At 41.0% G+C, this 14,142-nt stretch overlaps 1 protein-coding gene across 2 annotated transcripts in view; it reads left to right on the top strand.

The window, feature by feature from the left end:
- CYRIA (CYFIP related Rac1 interactor A) overlaps positions 1–14,142 on the top strand; it is a 102,786-nt gene that overhangs the window by 77,291 nt on the left and 11,353 nt on the right. The window contains exons 3-8 of one of the 2 annotated variants that reach the window (XM_060413825.1): positions 8,965–9,086; positions 10,334–10,439; positions 12,648–12,784; positions 13,252–13,329; positions 13,505–13,621; positions 13,710–13,789. In XM_060413825.1, coding sequence (XP_060269808.1) covers positions 8,965–9,086; positions 10,334–10,439; positions 12,648–12,784; positions 13,252–13,329; positions 13,505–13,621; positions 13,710–13,789 — 640 coding nt within the window. The remainder of the gene's footprint in view (positions 1–8,964; positions 9,087–10,333; positions 10,440–12,647; positions 12,785–13,251; positions 13,330–13,504; positions 13,622–13,709; positions 13,790–14,142) is intronic. The other variant, XM_060413826.1, reaches the window with a different exon arrangement.

The following is a 14,142-nucleotide window of genomic DNA, read 5'->3' as shown; positions in this document are numbered from 1 at the left end:
TTTAAGGAAAATATAAAACTATAAATTTATAGACATGTATAAAATCCTGTTTATATCCCCCTTACTACCAAAGAGAAGATTAACATTATTTCACTGAGTCTGGGAAGATGAGTCACTGGGCTGAAGTCACACAGGGAATGATTGGGGAATTGAGGTGGGAGTACAGATGTCTTTGGCCTTCTTCCTCTCTTTGCTTTGATTCCCTTAAGTGCTCATCATAGGCAGCTTCCAGGAAGTAATACAGCCATCATCTTCTGCCTAATTAGAGAGGGAGATGAGATGTCTCATGAAAAAAAAAAATTGTTTTCATTTCTTGATTCTTCAAGTCTTATTTCCTAAAGCTGGCTTTCAAGAAAGAAGGATGACAGACTGGAAGGGTGGGGAAGATGGGCTGAGGTCATGATTTTTCCTTGAGTGTGTAGATTTCAGCTCATTATGGCAATAGTATGTTGAGTATGGTCATGAGCATCCGTGTAAGCCTGGTGACATCAGGGAGACAGAACTAAACAAGAGCAGCTATTGCCTAACGAAGCCCCAGGCTGGTGTGGAGGACAACATAGGCAGACGGTTCAAAGACAAAATAAAATAAGGGGCTTAGAAGAGGCATGGTGCGGCCTGAGAATAGAGGGAGAAACTTCTAGTTTCAAGAAATGGATGACCTCAGGAGGAATTAGAGAAGTTTTCTTGCAAAGGTGGAATTTGGAATGGACTTAAAACAATGTGTATTTTCTTCCAAAGACCTAGAAGACCTGGGTTCATTCTCTGGATTGGGAAGGTCCCCTGCAGAAGGGAAAGGCTACCCATTCCAGCATTCTTGCCTGGGGAGTTCCATGGACAGAGTCCATAAACATACAGTCCATGGGGTCTCAAAGATTGGACACAACTGAGCAACTAACACCTTCACTTTCAGAAGACTTTTCCAAAGAGAATAGTTGAAATCCCTGAAGGAAGACTACAGAAGATAAGAGCTGAGTGGATGAGAATTTCAGGCATGCTTGTGTTTAAAGGGAGCTTGAGTAGGAGAGAGGCTACATTGAGGGAGAAGCAGGGCAACTTAATTGAGATTCGTGATGGCAGGGCTTGGGCCCCACCCGGTTTGGTGACCCAGCCATCAGCTTGTGTTGAGCTAAGAGACCGAATGAGCCCAAGTGACACATGCTGGCCGTGTGAAGAAACAGAATAGAACAGGCCGGATAGCACAGCCAGAAGACATGGACTTTCAAGAAGGAGGGAATGAAAATAGATTCAGATTCTGAGAGTAGTCAAGAAGGCTTGAAAAGGGGATGATGAGTTGGGCAGTTAGCTGCCTAACAGATTCAGGATTTATTGCTTTAAATACAGAGGTTGGATTGCAGAGAGTTAAAAGGAGGAAGTCAACAGTAAAGAGAGGAAGGCAGGCTGAACAGGGTGTAACAACAGCTTAAATGCATGTGGCACCTCTGCTTTGAGTGTTGAATATTCTTTTTGAAGTCAGTGATGGAATATAATTGAACTGGGTCAAATGGATATAATTAAGCTGGGTCAAAATTTAACACAAAATTAGACACATCTGTCCTTAGGTTTTCCAGTTGTATAGATCTGATTTAAATTTGTTTGACCTTTGTAGTGGGTTCTACAGTCTATGCTCGTATTTCTACACAGTCACTTATCGTCTTTTTATTGTTTTTTCATCCCATGACTATTTTCTTTCCATGAACAAAAATGTTATATTTTGATGAAGTGTGATTCATCATTTTCTTCCTTTTTCAGTAAGTGCATTCTGTTTTCTTTAAGAAATCATGCCTATTCCATGGTCATAAACATATTCAACTACATTTCCCTAGGAACGCTTTAGAATTTTAAGCTTTACATTTAAGTCAATGATCAATCTTAGCAAGTTTTTGCATATGTTATGAAAGAGGTATTGGATTTATTTCTTTTTTCATGTGATACAAAATTATTCTAGCACAGGCAGCATTGCTCTAATGCCCTTATCATAAATTTGTTAACTATTTATAATATGTGTGGGGCTACTTAGGGACCTGTTATTCTCTCTCATTGCTTCTTGATCCATTTCACCAATTAATGCCAAAACATAGCAACTAATAAGTTATGAAGTCAGGAAAAGCAAGTGCTTCAACTTTGTTCTTTCTCAAGATGTTCTGACTATTCTAACACCTTTATTTTTCTATATAATTTTATGTATCCTTCAAAACTAGCTTTTATGTCCACAAAAAATCTTGCTTGGATACTGATTATAATTATATAAATCAATAAATCAGTTTGGAGGTAACTGACTTCTAGGCAATATTAACTTGTCCTACCTATGCATATAGTCTTTCCGTTTGTTGAGATATTCTTTAATTTCACTCAGAAATATTCTATAATTTATAGAAATCTGGCATATCTTTTGTTAAATCTACCTTTAATCATGTCATATTTTGACCATAACAGTTTTCTTACCCTTAGTATTTGAAGCAGTATGTATTTCCCTATTTTGTCTGCCTTTCTTTATAGCGTGTTTCTTATAAACAATATGTAGTTGCCTCAAGCTTTTTCATCCAAGCTGAAAATGTCAACCTTTTAATTGGTATGTCTAGTCCATTTACTTTTAATTATTGTATGTGCATTTAATTAATGTTTGTATTTGTGTATCTTGGTGTTGTTTCCATTCATTATTTTTCTCCTCTTTGTTTCTCAGTGTCTTTCTGTCTTTTAAGTAAACCAAATAACTTTTAGTACTCTTTTGTGTCCTTTCTGCTGACTTTTTAGTTGTGCTTCTTGGTTCTTACTTTAGAGATTATTATATACATCTTTAACTTACTGCCATCTGCCTTCAAAATGCATTGTTTACTTCATGAAGAATTTAAGAAACTTGTCACAGTAGACTTCCAGTCACCACCCTTCCACTCACTCTGTGCTATTGTTACATGTTTTACTTCTGTGTACATATGTTATAAACTCATTGCAATGTCTTCATTTTAAACTTTAAGCTCTCAAATAGTCTCTGTGTGTTTATATTTGTAATCTTAATAGATCTTTTATATTTATTGACATATTTTTCAGTGTTCTCCATTCCTTCTGACATAGCTAGGTCTCTTTGGTATTATTTCACTTTAGCCTAAAGAACTTCTCTGTGGAAAAGATTTAGATGGCATCTTATGCTATGTCATGTGTGACCTATTCAGTATCTGACATAGACCTGGGCACGAAGCATAAGCTTAGGAACCTTGGCTTCTTCACTGATGCTAATTCAGTAACTATCTGCAGAGTGTCTTCTGTATCCTAGCTTCAGGCAGGACCAGCAAAAGCGGGGGTCGGGTCTTAGAGGAGCAGAGGGTCATGAGGGGGAATGACATAAGGTATATAAGTACAGGAACATTAGAAGAGCACAGACTCTTTTTCAAGGAGTATGTAACCATTGGGGAGATCAGATGCAAGCACAACGAAGAGACAATAGTACAGGTAGCAGAGAAAAAATCTGTAACAGCTAGAACAAAGAGAAAGTGATGGACTAGCCAAAAGAAGTACAGGTTCTAGGCTGGGATGAAGATACGTTTCTTAGGCTATAGTAACCGAAAAGTGATTTTCTTATAAGAAAAATCCACCTTTATGAGCATAATAGGAATGCCAAAAACCATAATGGTGGTTGATGGGGTTAGTCAAGAGGGAAAATTCTAAAGCTCCCAAGCCATGGTACTTCCAGAAAGGCTCTGCGTATTTTGACTTGAAACAACTACAGTTGCCTACTCTTTAAAGCAAGGGTGTGGGTGCATGTCAGATTATGCAATCAGCTGGAATTTCTTTGGGGGATGCAGAATACTTCCTACTGCTACTGATCTCTTCTTTCATCTCCCGCTCTCTGGTACTCTCACATCTGCTGTGGTTGTGCATAGGAGGCTAGATAATCTTGGAAAGGGAAAGGAGGAAAATAAAAGATGTTTTTGGTCACTTTACAAATGAAACCAAAACAAACAAAAAGCAAAGGAACGGAACAGACCTGGGAAGCAACTTGTTTATGCCAAGGCAGGGATTCATTCAGAGATTCTTTCAGTTTCTGGCACTTTCGCTGTTTAAGTGCTTTTCAGCTGTCAACATCCTGTTTATGGTCCTACACGTCACAGACCCCCACAGGACCTTATAGGGAGGAGACGAGGCTCTTGCTAGCTCCCCTCCCTCTACCAAGAATTCATCTGAGACCAAGAGAGATTAATTGGCTTGCCCTGAGGTCTCATATTTAGTGAGTGAAAACTTATGATAGGATCTGGTTCTTCAAAAATTATATCCCTGGCGCTCTCTCTTCCCCCCATGACATCACAGGGATGCCTCAGCATGTGAATGAAATAAACAAGCCTTCAAGTGTCTTAAACCTCCCTGCTTTTTGCAGTCCCTCATCTGACTGTCCCTTGGCAAAGGGCTCTGGCATAGGATGACTGATGTTCCTGTATAAATAAATATGTCAGTCCCGTCACGCTTACCTCTTCTGACAGACCTTTGCAATTTTAGATTGTTTTTTGTAAGCAGTTAGTATCGTGCTATAAATCGTTTCCATTTTTACATCCCCCAGTGTTCATATCAGGGCTTCCCTGCTGGCTCAGATGGTAAAGAATCTGCCTGCAATGCAGGAGGCCCAGGTTTGATCCCTGGGTCAGAAAAATCCCCTGGAGAAGGGAATGACAACACACATCACATCAGTGTTCTTACCTGGAGAATCCCACGAACAGAGGAGCCTGGTGGGTTACAGTCCACGGGGTCTTAAAGCATTGACCTGACTGAAAGACTAACACACACACACACACACACACACACACACACACACACACATAATGTTATTATTAGATAGTTATTATGCTTCCTAGTTTATCCTGAAGGGGTGAAGGGTGAAATGAGGAAGTGGGTGGAGAAGAAGAGCTATAGATTTAATTTATGGTTTGGCAAACCCTTCCTGCTCTGCCTTTCTCTGGTGCTTATACAACAGCTGGTGGGTGCAGAGAAAGGGATGTATCCTACTGATGAAATGCCAGGGCTTCCTTCAAAGCCAAAGACATCTCCAAATAAATTGTCTTCCATTCACATTTTCTTCAGTTAATTTGTTTGATTCTCTGTCAGCTTTTCCACACAGTCTTGAATAGGTCTTTAGGGGTAGGTGTGTGTGTTCCCGGGGCTTGTGGAGACAGTGCATCCTTGGCTGATTTACAAAGATAAGAACTCTTTGATTTGACAGCCTTGCTCAGGGTTGAGCCCTGCCGCCTGTGCCCTGGGGTATGTTCACCGAAGATGTTCCTTTCTGACAAACAAAGCTGGTGGCCACCTTGCTTTGCATCGGCACAGGCACAGTGGAATGCCGAGAATTCTGCTCTCAGTAAATACCACAGTCCTTCAGCACGAAACCTCCCCCTGACCCCTGTGACTCTAAAATGCTGACAGTTAATATCCACTGTCACTGGGAAATTGAGTCAAAGGAGGATAAATAGGTCCCCTATAAACAAAATGAATACTGTTGAACTTTCTTAATTGATAAGATGGTGCTTTTTCCATTAAAAATTCTAGGCACTTGGAATTCAGCAAATTCTTGACAATAAATGTATGTATTCAAGGTCACAGGGCACATGATACATTTTCATTCTTTCCACAACAGCTAGAATAGGGGTTTAAATCACTGCCTGGAGAAAGGCCTGGAGAGGCTTGTTCCAGGGCTCCTAGAAGTGTTCGTTTCTGAAATTGCCTGTGTAAATCACAGGCACTTTTAACAGCTTCATTGTTAGACAGGAACAGTCCAGCTTTCTGTAACCATTCTGCTCAATTTCGATGAAATAACTGGTGATGATTAGGAATTTAGAATGTGATTCTTAGAAGAAACGTCACTAAATAATTCACTGGCTACAAGTGGAAACAGGGACCCATTTCCATCATCATCATCATTATTAGTGTGTGTATGTACCTTTGACTTAAGATCAATCTTTGTGTTAAAAATAGAAAAACAGAAGCCTTAATTCAGAGTTCCTGTTCACTCAGCAAATGCTCTAGGAGGTTGCTGATAGGTTAAATAGTAACCTTTCCAATCACGAATTCTTCTGGGTCTTTTTCAAGATGTCTCTCCTTGACATCTGAAGACACAATACATTTTAAAAGCATGGTGACCAACTGAATCTCAATTTGGAGAATGCCGAGAGTATAGACCCCAAAGTCTCTCAAGGGACTATTCCAGAAAGTGAAATAACAGCTTTAGAATTAGGAGAGCAACATTAATGCAGTTTTGCACTCATCCAATATTTTATTAATGTGTTAACCACACTGAGAAAACATTGAGGCCGTAGATAAATGATGGAGGATTTTAAAACACATTAACTAAAGTGTGAATAGTCAGTCTGATTGTAGGTAAATGCATATTATCTTCACGGTGATAGTGAGACATGCAACAGTGGTAAAACCATTGCAGGAGACAAGACGGAGGAGAGGATCTGGAGGTAGTAAGGTCTTTATTTTTTTCACCACTTCTCAACACTCACGTTCTCTGTCACATGATCAATTTCATCATTTGTCCATTGAGACAGACATGACACGTTTAGTAAGTTTCTCCTCAGGGCATATGAGAGCCCTGAGGACAAGCATCCAGGCCCTATCTTCAGATAGCTTGGTATTCAAAGACGAGCAGAAAAACCATCACAAAACAATGTGAATTGCTGTTCAGTTGCTAAGTTGTGTCTGATTCTTTGCGACTCCATGGACTGCAGCAAGCCAGGCCTCCGTGTCCTTCACCATCTTCCAGAATTTGCTCAAAGTCATGTCCACTGAGTCAGTGATGCTATCTAACCATCTCATCCTCTGTCCCCTCCTCTCCTTTTGCCTTCAGTCTTTCCCATCATCAGGATCTTTGCATCAAACAGCCGAAGTATTGGTGCTTCAGCTTTAGTGTCGATCCTTCCAATGAATATTTAGGTTTGATTTTTCTTTAGGATTAACTGATTTGATCTTCTTGGGGGCTCTCAAGAGTCTTCTCCACACCTCAATTTGAAAGCCTCAATTCTTTGACACTCAACCTGCTTTACGGTCCAACTCTCACATCCATACATGACTACTGGAAAAGTCGTAGCTTTGACTATGTTTCAATCATTCAGCCCATTTTTCTACTGCCATTACTGTGTGCCAGGCACTGTGTTAGATCCTGGAGATACAGTGTCAAATGAGACAAATAAGGTCTGAGTCTTACAGTCTTGTGGATCAGATTCTCATTTATTAGTCCTATCTGTTCTTTCAGCTAGGGGATCAAAGTGGGGTGAATTATGAACTTAGGGATATGGGCCAAAACCACATGTCACTTAGGGTTACATGGTCCTTTTCTCATTTGAAAACCAAGACAGACAGATGAGGGCTTCTCCCAGCTGGTACTTTCTATCTCGGAAGTTTATGCCACTTGTAATTTGAGTCCTCTAGACTCTTAGAGCACCCTGGCCCAGAAGCCAGGGACTGTGCAGTCAACACCTAGGGCTTAATTAATAGCTGGAAGAAAAGGTGATTCCGTTCCCTGACAGAGAAAAGCAGCAAAGCCTAGGACTTACAAATTAGCCTAACCAATTATGGAAGAAAATGAGCCTGTAATTCAGGAGACGCGAGTTTGGATCTTGCTTTGGAAGATTCCCCTGGAGGAGGGCATGGCAGCCCACTCCAGGATTCTTGCCTGGAGAATCCTGTAGACAGAGGAGCCTGGCGGGCTACAGTCCATAGGGCTGCAAAGAGTGGGACATGACTGAAGGGATGAGCACGCATGCAGGTACCCTTTCATTAGTGAAGTCTGCTGGGAGAAGTCAGTCCCTTAGGACTTGGATTTTTGAAAACAGATTTTAGGAGATGACATCTGTCCTCTTCCTGTATTAGCAATGCCTTTGTTTTAGATGGAGATTAATTTCCTAACTAGCCCGGGCAAGAAACCTATTTTATAGGCATTGTGAGATAAATAAGACCCTATCTTTATCACCATTCAACTTCCACCCACCAGCCCTCACAAAATATTCCTGCAGGCAAGAACATACATTGGCTCCAGGAATGTAAACAAGTTGGAATTCATTGAGGAACTAAGTGGATGTCTCTGTGACTGTTAGAATTTGTTCTTCAGTATTTAAGTTTAAATGCATTACTTATTTTTGTGGATAAGTTTCATGGTTACGACCAAAGATGAACAGTACAGGAGTCCTTAAAATGAACTCTCTGCACTTCTTGAGCTCATGTTCAAAAAGGAACTCCATTGCTTTCTACATCATTGTGTTCTGCAAAGATACATCTATGCCACAGCTCTGAAGGATTAATTACAGAAAATCTTAAGTGTTTTTTAGTATGGGAATATAAGAGGGACTACTTTCCCATCCAGACTCAGATTCACAGACTTTCAGTCACAATAGCTTCTATTAAATATTAGAATTGGATCCCAAAAGGTAATGTTTATTCTTCCTATCTCCCAGTGTACCATGTGACATATAGTATATGTGCAAAAAAAAAAAAAAGTGATCTGTACAAATAAAGGGGTGCCTACAATGATTCCATAGACTTTTTAGGTGGCTCAGTGGTAAAGAATCTGCCTGCACTGCAGGAGACATGAGCTTGATCTCTGGGTCAGGAAGATTGCCTGGAGAAGGAAATGGAAACCCACTCCAATATGCTTGCCTGGGAAATCAAATGGACAGAGGAGCTGGGTGGGCTACAGTCCACTGAGGTCTCAAAGAATCAGATACAACTGAGCGACGGCGCATGCACAATGATTCCAACAAGCTTTGTTAGATATGAGTGAAATATTTGTAACTATTTTGAACTGAGTAATGGCCAGATCTTCTGTTAGTTTTCATTTCTTAGCACCTTATTATGTTAAAGAGGAAATACCATGCCTGCAGGAGTCACATAGGATTGTCTAGCGGGTAGAATTGAATGCCGAGCCTCTTCCCAGGCTGTTTATAAACACAAGCCTCTGTGTCTCTTGGTTTCCTGTCTGCCTAGATGCCCAGCCCACAGAAGGAGAGAGGGAAGTATGGAACCAGATCAGCGCCGTGCTCCAGGATTCCGAGAGCATCCTCGCAGACCTGCAGGCGTACAAGGGCGCAGGGCCAGAGATCCGAGATGTATGCCAATAATAACACTAAGCTGACAACGCCCTTGGTGGAGAAGGGAAACCCACACACGCACACACACAGCAAGATTAAGTAATAGCCCTAGTTTTTCCTAGCATACCAGGAAGAACAAGGAGGGTAATGTGTCCTTAAAAATGTATGAATGGTCCCTTTTATTCGAGTCCACTGATCTGAGCACATAGTGCTGTGCACCATGTAAAATGCAAGCCATTCTCCCCTCTGACATACGTTTGAAATTGTGGGACTCACATTTAAACAATAATTTGTCAATATGTTGCTTCGTATAAGAGAAACATACATATGAAATCTGTGAACGGTAGTTGAAATATGAGTCATGAGGTCTGGGTGTATGTGAACTTTCCAACATTTTGTAATGATTTTTGGCAGGTTTCATGACTATCACAATCAAGAGACATAAACAACCTCCCTTAAGGAGCCTGCTCGTCTGTCATCCTGAAATGACGTGTAAGATCAAAATAATAAGTGCAGGAAAATGAAAACAGTGACCAAAACAAACAAACAAAAAAATTGGCAGTGTGGCTTTTGAGAGTTTGTCATGCCTTCAAGGCAAGAAACTTCACACTCCTTTTGTTTGAAATAATTAGTTTTGTGGAAGTATCGGCACACACACACACATTGCCATCACCATTTTCTGGAAAAAAAAAAAAAAAGACATAGCAACAACAATAAAATGCCGCTAGCATCATAATCCTCAAACTGCTGAAACCCAGGCAAAACAGCATTTCAAAGAAAGTAGCAGCCTATTAAGAGGTTATTTTTCTACTTAAGTGTCACCATTTAATTTAGGTAATTTAGGTACCATCTCAGACTGTCAGGAATGTAATACATATTATAGAGAAAGGAAAACATCTACAGAATCTGTACTTCATAATGAGCACTAGCTCTACTTTAGGAGAATCAAATGATCATGGAGGAGATCTGAATTGCTTCCAATTAGACATGCATTTTTTTTTTTTTTGCACTGAAGATACGAGAAGCGAGTCAAATGACATGGTGTCTAATTGTTGAGCCATTTGCCTTATGTCCAAGTGCTAAAATCACCATCCTAATTGAGCATCTTGGACAACACTTCCATGAACTGATTGAGGCAGTACACAATAGCAAAAAACAGCAGGGATTTTTTTAAAAAAACCTCAAATTCTTTCTCAATCTTAAGTCATTTTGATGTGGAGCCTACCGCTTCTTTTTAAGCAGACAATTCCATCATGTTTTGGCAGGCCATCCAAAATCCCAACGACATTCAGCTTCAGGAAAAAGCTTGGAATGCAGTGTGTCCTTTGGTCGTGAGGCTGAAGAGATTTTATGAGTTTTCCATCAGGCTAGGTGAGTATGTATGTATGATTTTCAGGTCCCTCTTGTGAAACTTTGTGATGGTGTTTGAAAGTAGCAGGAAAAGCTCGGAGACTGGAAACTGCCCCACATCCACTCTTGTGCATCATCAGAGGCCACTCAGATACAAAAACAGCGGTCATGTCCATTTCTGACAACATGCCTCAGAGTTTCTTCCCCTGCATTTATTGGCATGTTTCGAGTGTCTTTACTAATGGGTCTCCCTTTGGTTTTGTTCTCAGCTAAGTTCTATTCTTGACAGTATTACCCTGTCTGATCACATTTCCAAAGGACAGAGAAGTTGGAAAATCCATGTTACCTGCTAACCCAAAAAGAAGTTGGTTGGCTGGAATCATGTGTTAAATTTATTTGGTTGGCCAGAAAAAGTTAATTCGGATTTTCCAGATGATAGCACAGAAAAACCCAAACGAGCTTTTTGGCCAACTCAATAATATAGCAAAATACAAGAAAGACAAATATAATGTTCTGTTCTTAAGCTTAAAAAAAAGAACAAAAAACACAACCCTGTGCAGGTATAGGATGGCTTTGCAGAGGTCAGAGTAAAATCAAGTCTGGTTGACAGTAGGCTCCATGTGACCACCGATATGATATAACCCCTCCCCCAACAGTAAAGCTATCTGAGGTTTCACTGGTTAAAACGTATGAAATGTCTAGAATGAGGAAGGGGGTTTTATTGTTGTTCAGTCGCTCAGTCATGTCTGAGTCTCTGTGACCGAATGGACTGCAGCACACAAGGCTTCCCTGTCCTTCACTGTCTCCTGCAGTTTGCTCAAACTTGTGTCCATTGAGTTGGTGATGCCATTCACCTATCTCATCCTCTGTTGTCCCCTTCTCCTCCTGCCTTCAACCTTTCCCAGTATCAGGGTCTTTTCCAGAGAGTCGGCTCTTTGCATCAGGTGGCCAAAGTATTGGAACTTCAGCTTCAGCATCAGTCCTTCCAATGAGTATTCAGGGTTGATTTCCTTTAGGAAGTGTTTGGTTATGTTTATTCTACTTCTGCCATAAGTGAGTGCCACATTTTAAGAATTAAACAGAGAAAGTGAAGTACCCTGAGGGAATAATAGCTATGATGTTGAGAGAACTTGAAACTGAGACTCCAAGGGAATAGTTCAATGAACTGAACCAGTTTTTCAAGAAGAGCTCCTGAAGACTCTCAGGTTGAAGAGGAATTGACTTCTCAGTTTCCTCAAAGTTTGTGTCTAGACCCCTTGAACTGAAATGATAAAGAGCCAAGTGTCAGCTCCGCAGATGGAAAAAGATCCACCAAGGTCAAGTGGGCTGCCTCAGAAGACAGTTTGTTTCTGTAGATAGAAAATGCTAGTAGATGTCGTCAGAAAGAGACTGTAAAAGGCCTCTAGGGATGATAAAGTCAGCACCAGCGAACCCTTGTAAAGAGCCAGATAATAAACATTTTAGGCTTGTGGGCTATCCTATCATTGTTACAGCCACTCAGCCCTGCCATTGTGGCACAGAATGAAAATATTAATGAAGCATGGCTGTGTTTTAATAAAACTTTATTTGCAAACAAAAAAGTGACTGTGGACCAGATTTAGCCTGTGGACCATAGTTTGCTTACCTCTTCTCTAGAGGATTGATAAAATGACTTGATGCCAAGAAAAATATAATGAAGAAAAAGCAGGAAGGGAGGTTTAGAAACAGACAAGTGAGAGTAATGAGACTGTTTTCAGGATAGTAAGGGAGGTAGATATGGCAGCAGGTTTGTAGAAAAATATTCCTGCGATTTGCTGAGAGTGTCATTGCAGAGAAGGGCTGGTGTGGACTAGAAGTCTCTCCCTGCAAAGCAAGCAATTTAACCCATGCATTCAGGTCCGCCTCATCTCATCCTGGGTCATAGATGGCTGTCCATGCACATGATCCTATTTGTGGTTTTCTACAATGTTAGGATTTGGGACAACAGAACATGGGAGTGTCCAGCTGAGCTTTGGGACCACGGGTCAGTTCTGCAGTAGAGGCAGCCTTCTCAGGCATGGACGGCAGGGGGGTTCCTTTTCCTCCTTATCCACATACATCACATTTCACACTGTTCGGGGGGTGGGGGGAGGTGGAGAGGAAAGGCTCACACAGGTTATCTCTGAAAATGTCAACTGGGGCTGCAAATTGGGCTTTTTGAAAAATCTCTGTGGTCCACCTCAAATATGTATGTATCCCTTTGACTTTTAGAAAAAGCTCTTCAGAGTTTATTGGAATCTCTGACCTGTCCACCCTACACACCAACCCAGCACCTGGAGCGGGAGCAGGCCCTGGCCAAGGAATTTGCTGAAATTCTGCATTTCACCCTTCGATTTGATGAGCTGAAGGTTAGGCCATGTGTGCTTGGACAATTTAACAGATTCATACTGAGCACCTGCATGTCCAGGTGCTTTGCAGGGCTGTGGGGTAGGGAAAAAAGATGAGGGAAGTAGCTCCTTTCCTCAAGAGATGTGTGATGTGGTAAGAATTCACACTCCTTGTGGTCAAAGTGATTTACGATGGTGGTTTGTATGTGGAAATTCAAAATCTGCCAAATGCAACCAGAGAAAACATCTCAAGTGTCTGTTCCTCTTTGGAAGCAAGTATGCTTTCCCTAAAATCTAGCCTAGGGTAAAAATAGGGCGTATTCTTAAATAATGAAGCTCTGAGTCTATTTTTAACCCAAAGTTGTTTTGACTCTTGGGTAACAAAGAGAAGTCCTGGTATCTGTGCAAAATATAGTGCCTGGACTTCGGGTGCGTAACCCCCTTCTGATGCTGAGAAATGACCTTCTTTCCTCTTTTCTGAACTTCAGATGAGGAACCCAGCTATTCAGAATGACTTCAGCTACTACAGAAGGACCATCAGTCGCAATCGCATCAACAACATGCATGTGAGTCCCTGGATCTCCTGGGTCGACAGCCCCAGGTTCCAGATCTCTTTTAATTTCTGCATCAGGAGGGGCACAGGGAGAAGACAGAGCCTTTGTGATTCATTTTCCAGAAGACACAATTTGAAATGTTGACCATCTGTTTATCAATCGCATCTTCTCATCTTCTTTTCATCAGCTAGACATTGAGAATGAAGTCAACAATGAGATGGCCAATCGAATGTCCCTGTTCTATGCAGAAGCCACGCCGATGCTGAAAACCCTCAGCAATGCCACCATGCACTTTGTCTCCGAAGTAAGTGATATTGAGCAACAAAGTGCCTTCTGCCCAGTTGCCCATAAAAGCTGCTAACAGGCTAACACCCTTTGTGTCTCCCATTTAGAACAAAACCCTGCCAATAGAGAACACCACAGACTGCCTCAGTACAATGACAAGCGTTTGTAAAGTCATGCTGGAAACTCCGTAAGTTAAATCAGAGGTGTATGCATGTCAAGAATTCACGTATCTCTAACAATGATGATGGTGGTGATGACAGCTTCTAACATTTGGGTTAGCACGTCAACATTTCCTTATATATTACCTGAATTAATTTCATAAAGAACTCTGGCAATAGGTATAGTTATCCCCATCTTAAAGCTAAGGAAGACAAGGCTGAAATTGGTTAACTGACATCTCTCCAAAGATCGCATGGCTTGTTAGATGGCAGAATCAAAACTTGAATCAAAGATGCAGGAGAAGTGGTATGCACATCAAATGGTGGATTGAGTTAAATGGGTATTGTTATAAGTATACTGGAGAAAAGATTTGAGAGACTA

Source organism: Ovis aries, chromosome 3 (genome assembly GCF_016772045.2).
Source record: "Ovis aries strain OAR_USU_Benz2616 breed Rambouillet chromosome 3, ARS-UI_Ramb_v3.0, whole genome shotgun sequence".
Classification (NCBI taxonomy): domain Eukaryota; kingdom Metazoa; phylum Chordata; class Mammalia; order Artiodactyla; family Bovidae; genus Ovis; species Ovis aries.
The sequence above is the reverse complement of the archived record's forward strand: the minus strand, read 5'-3'. Positions and strand labels throughout refer to the sequence as shown.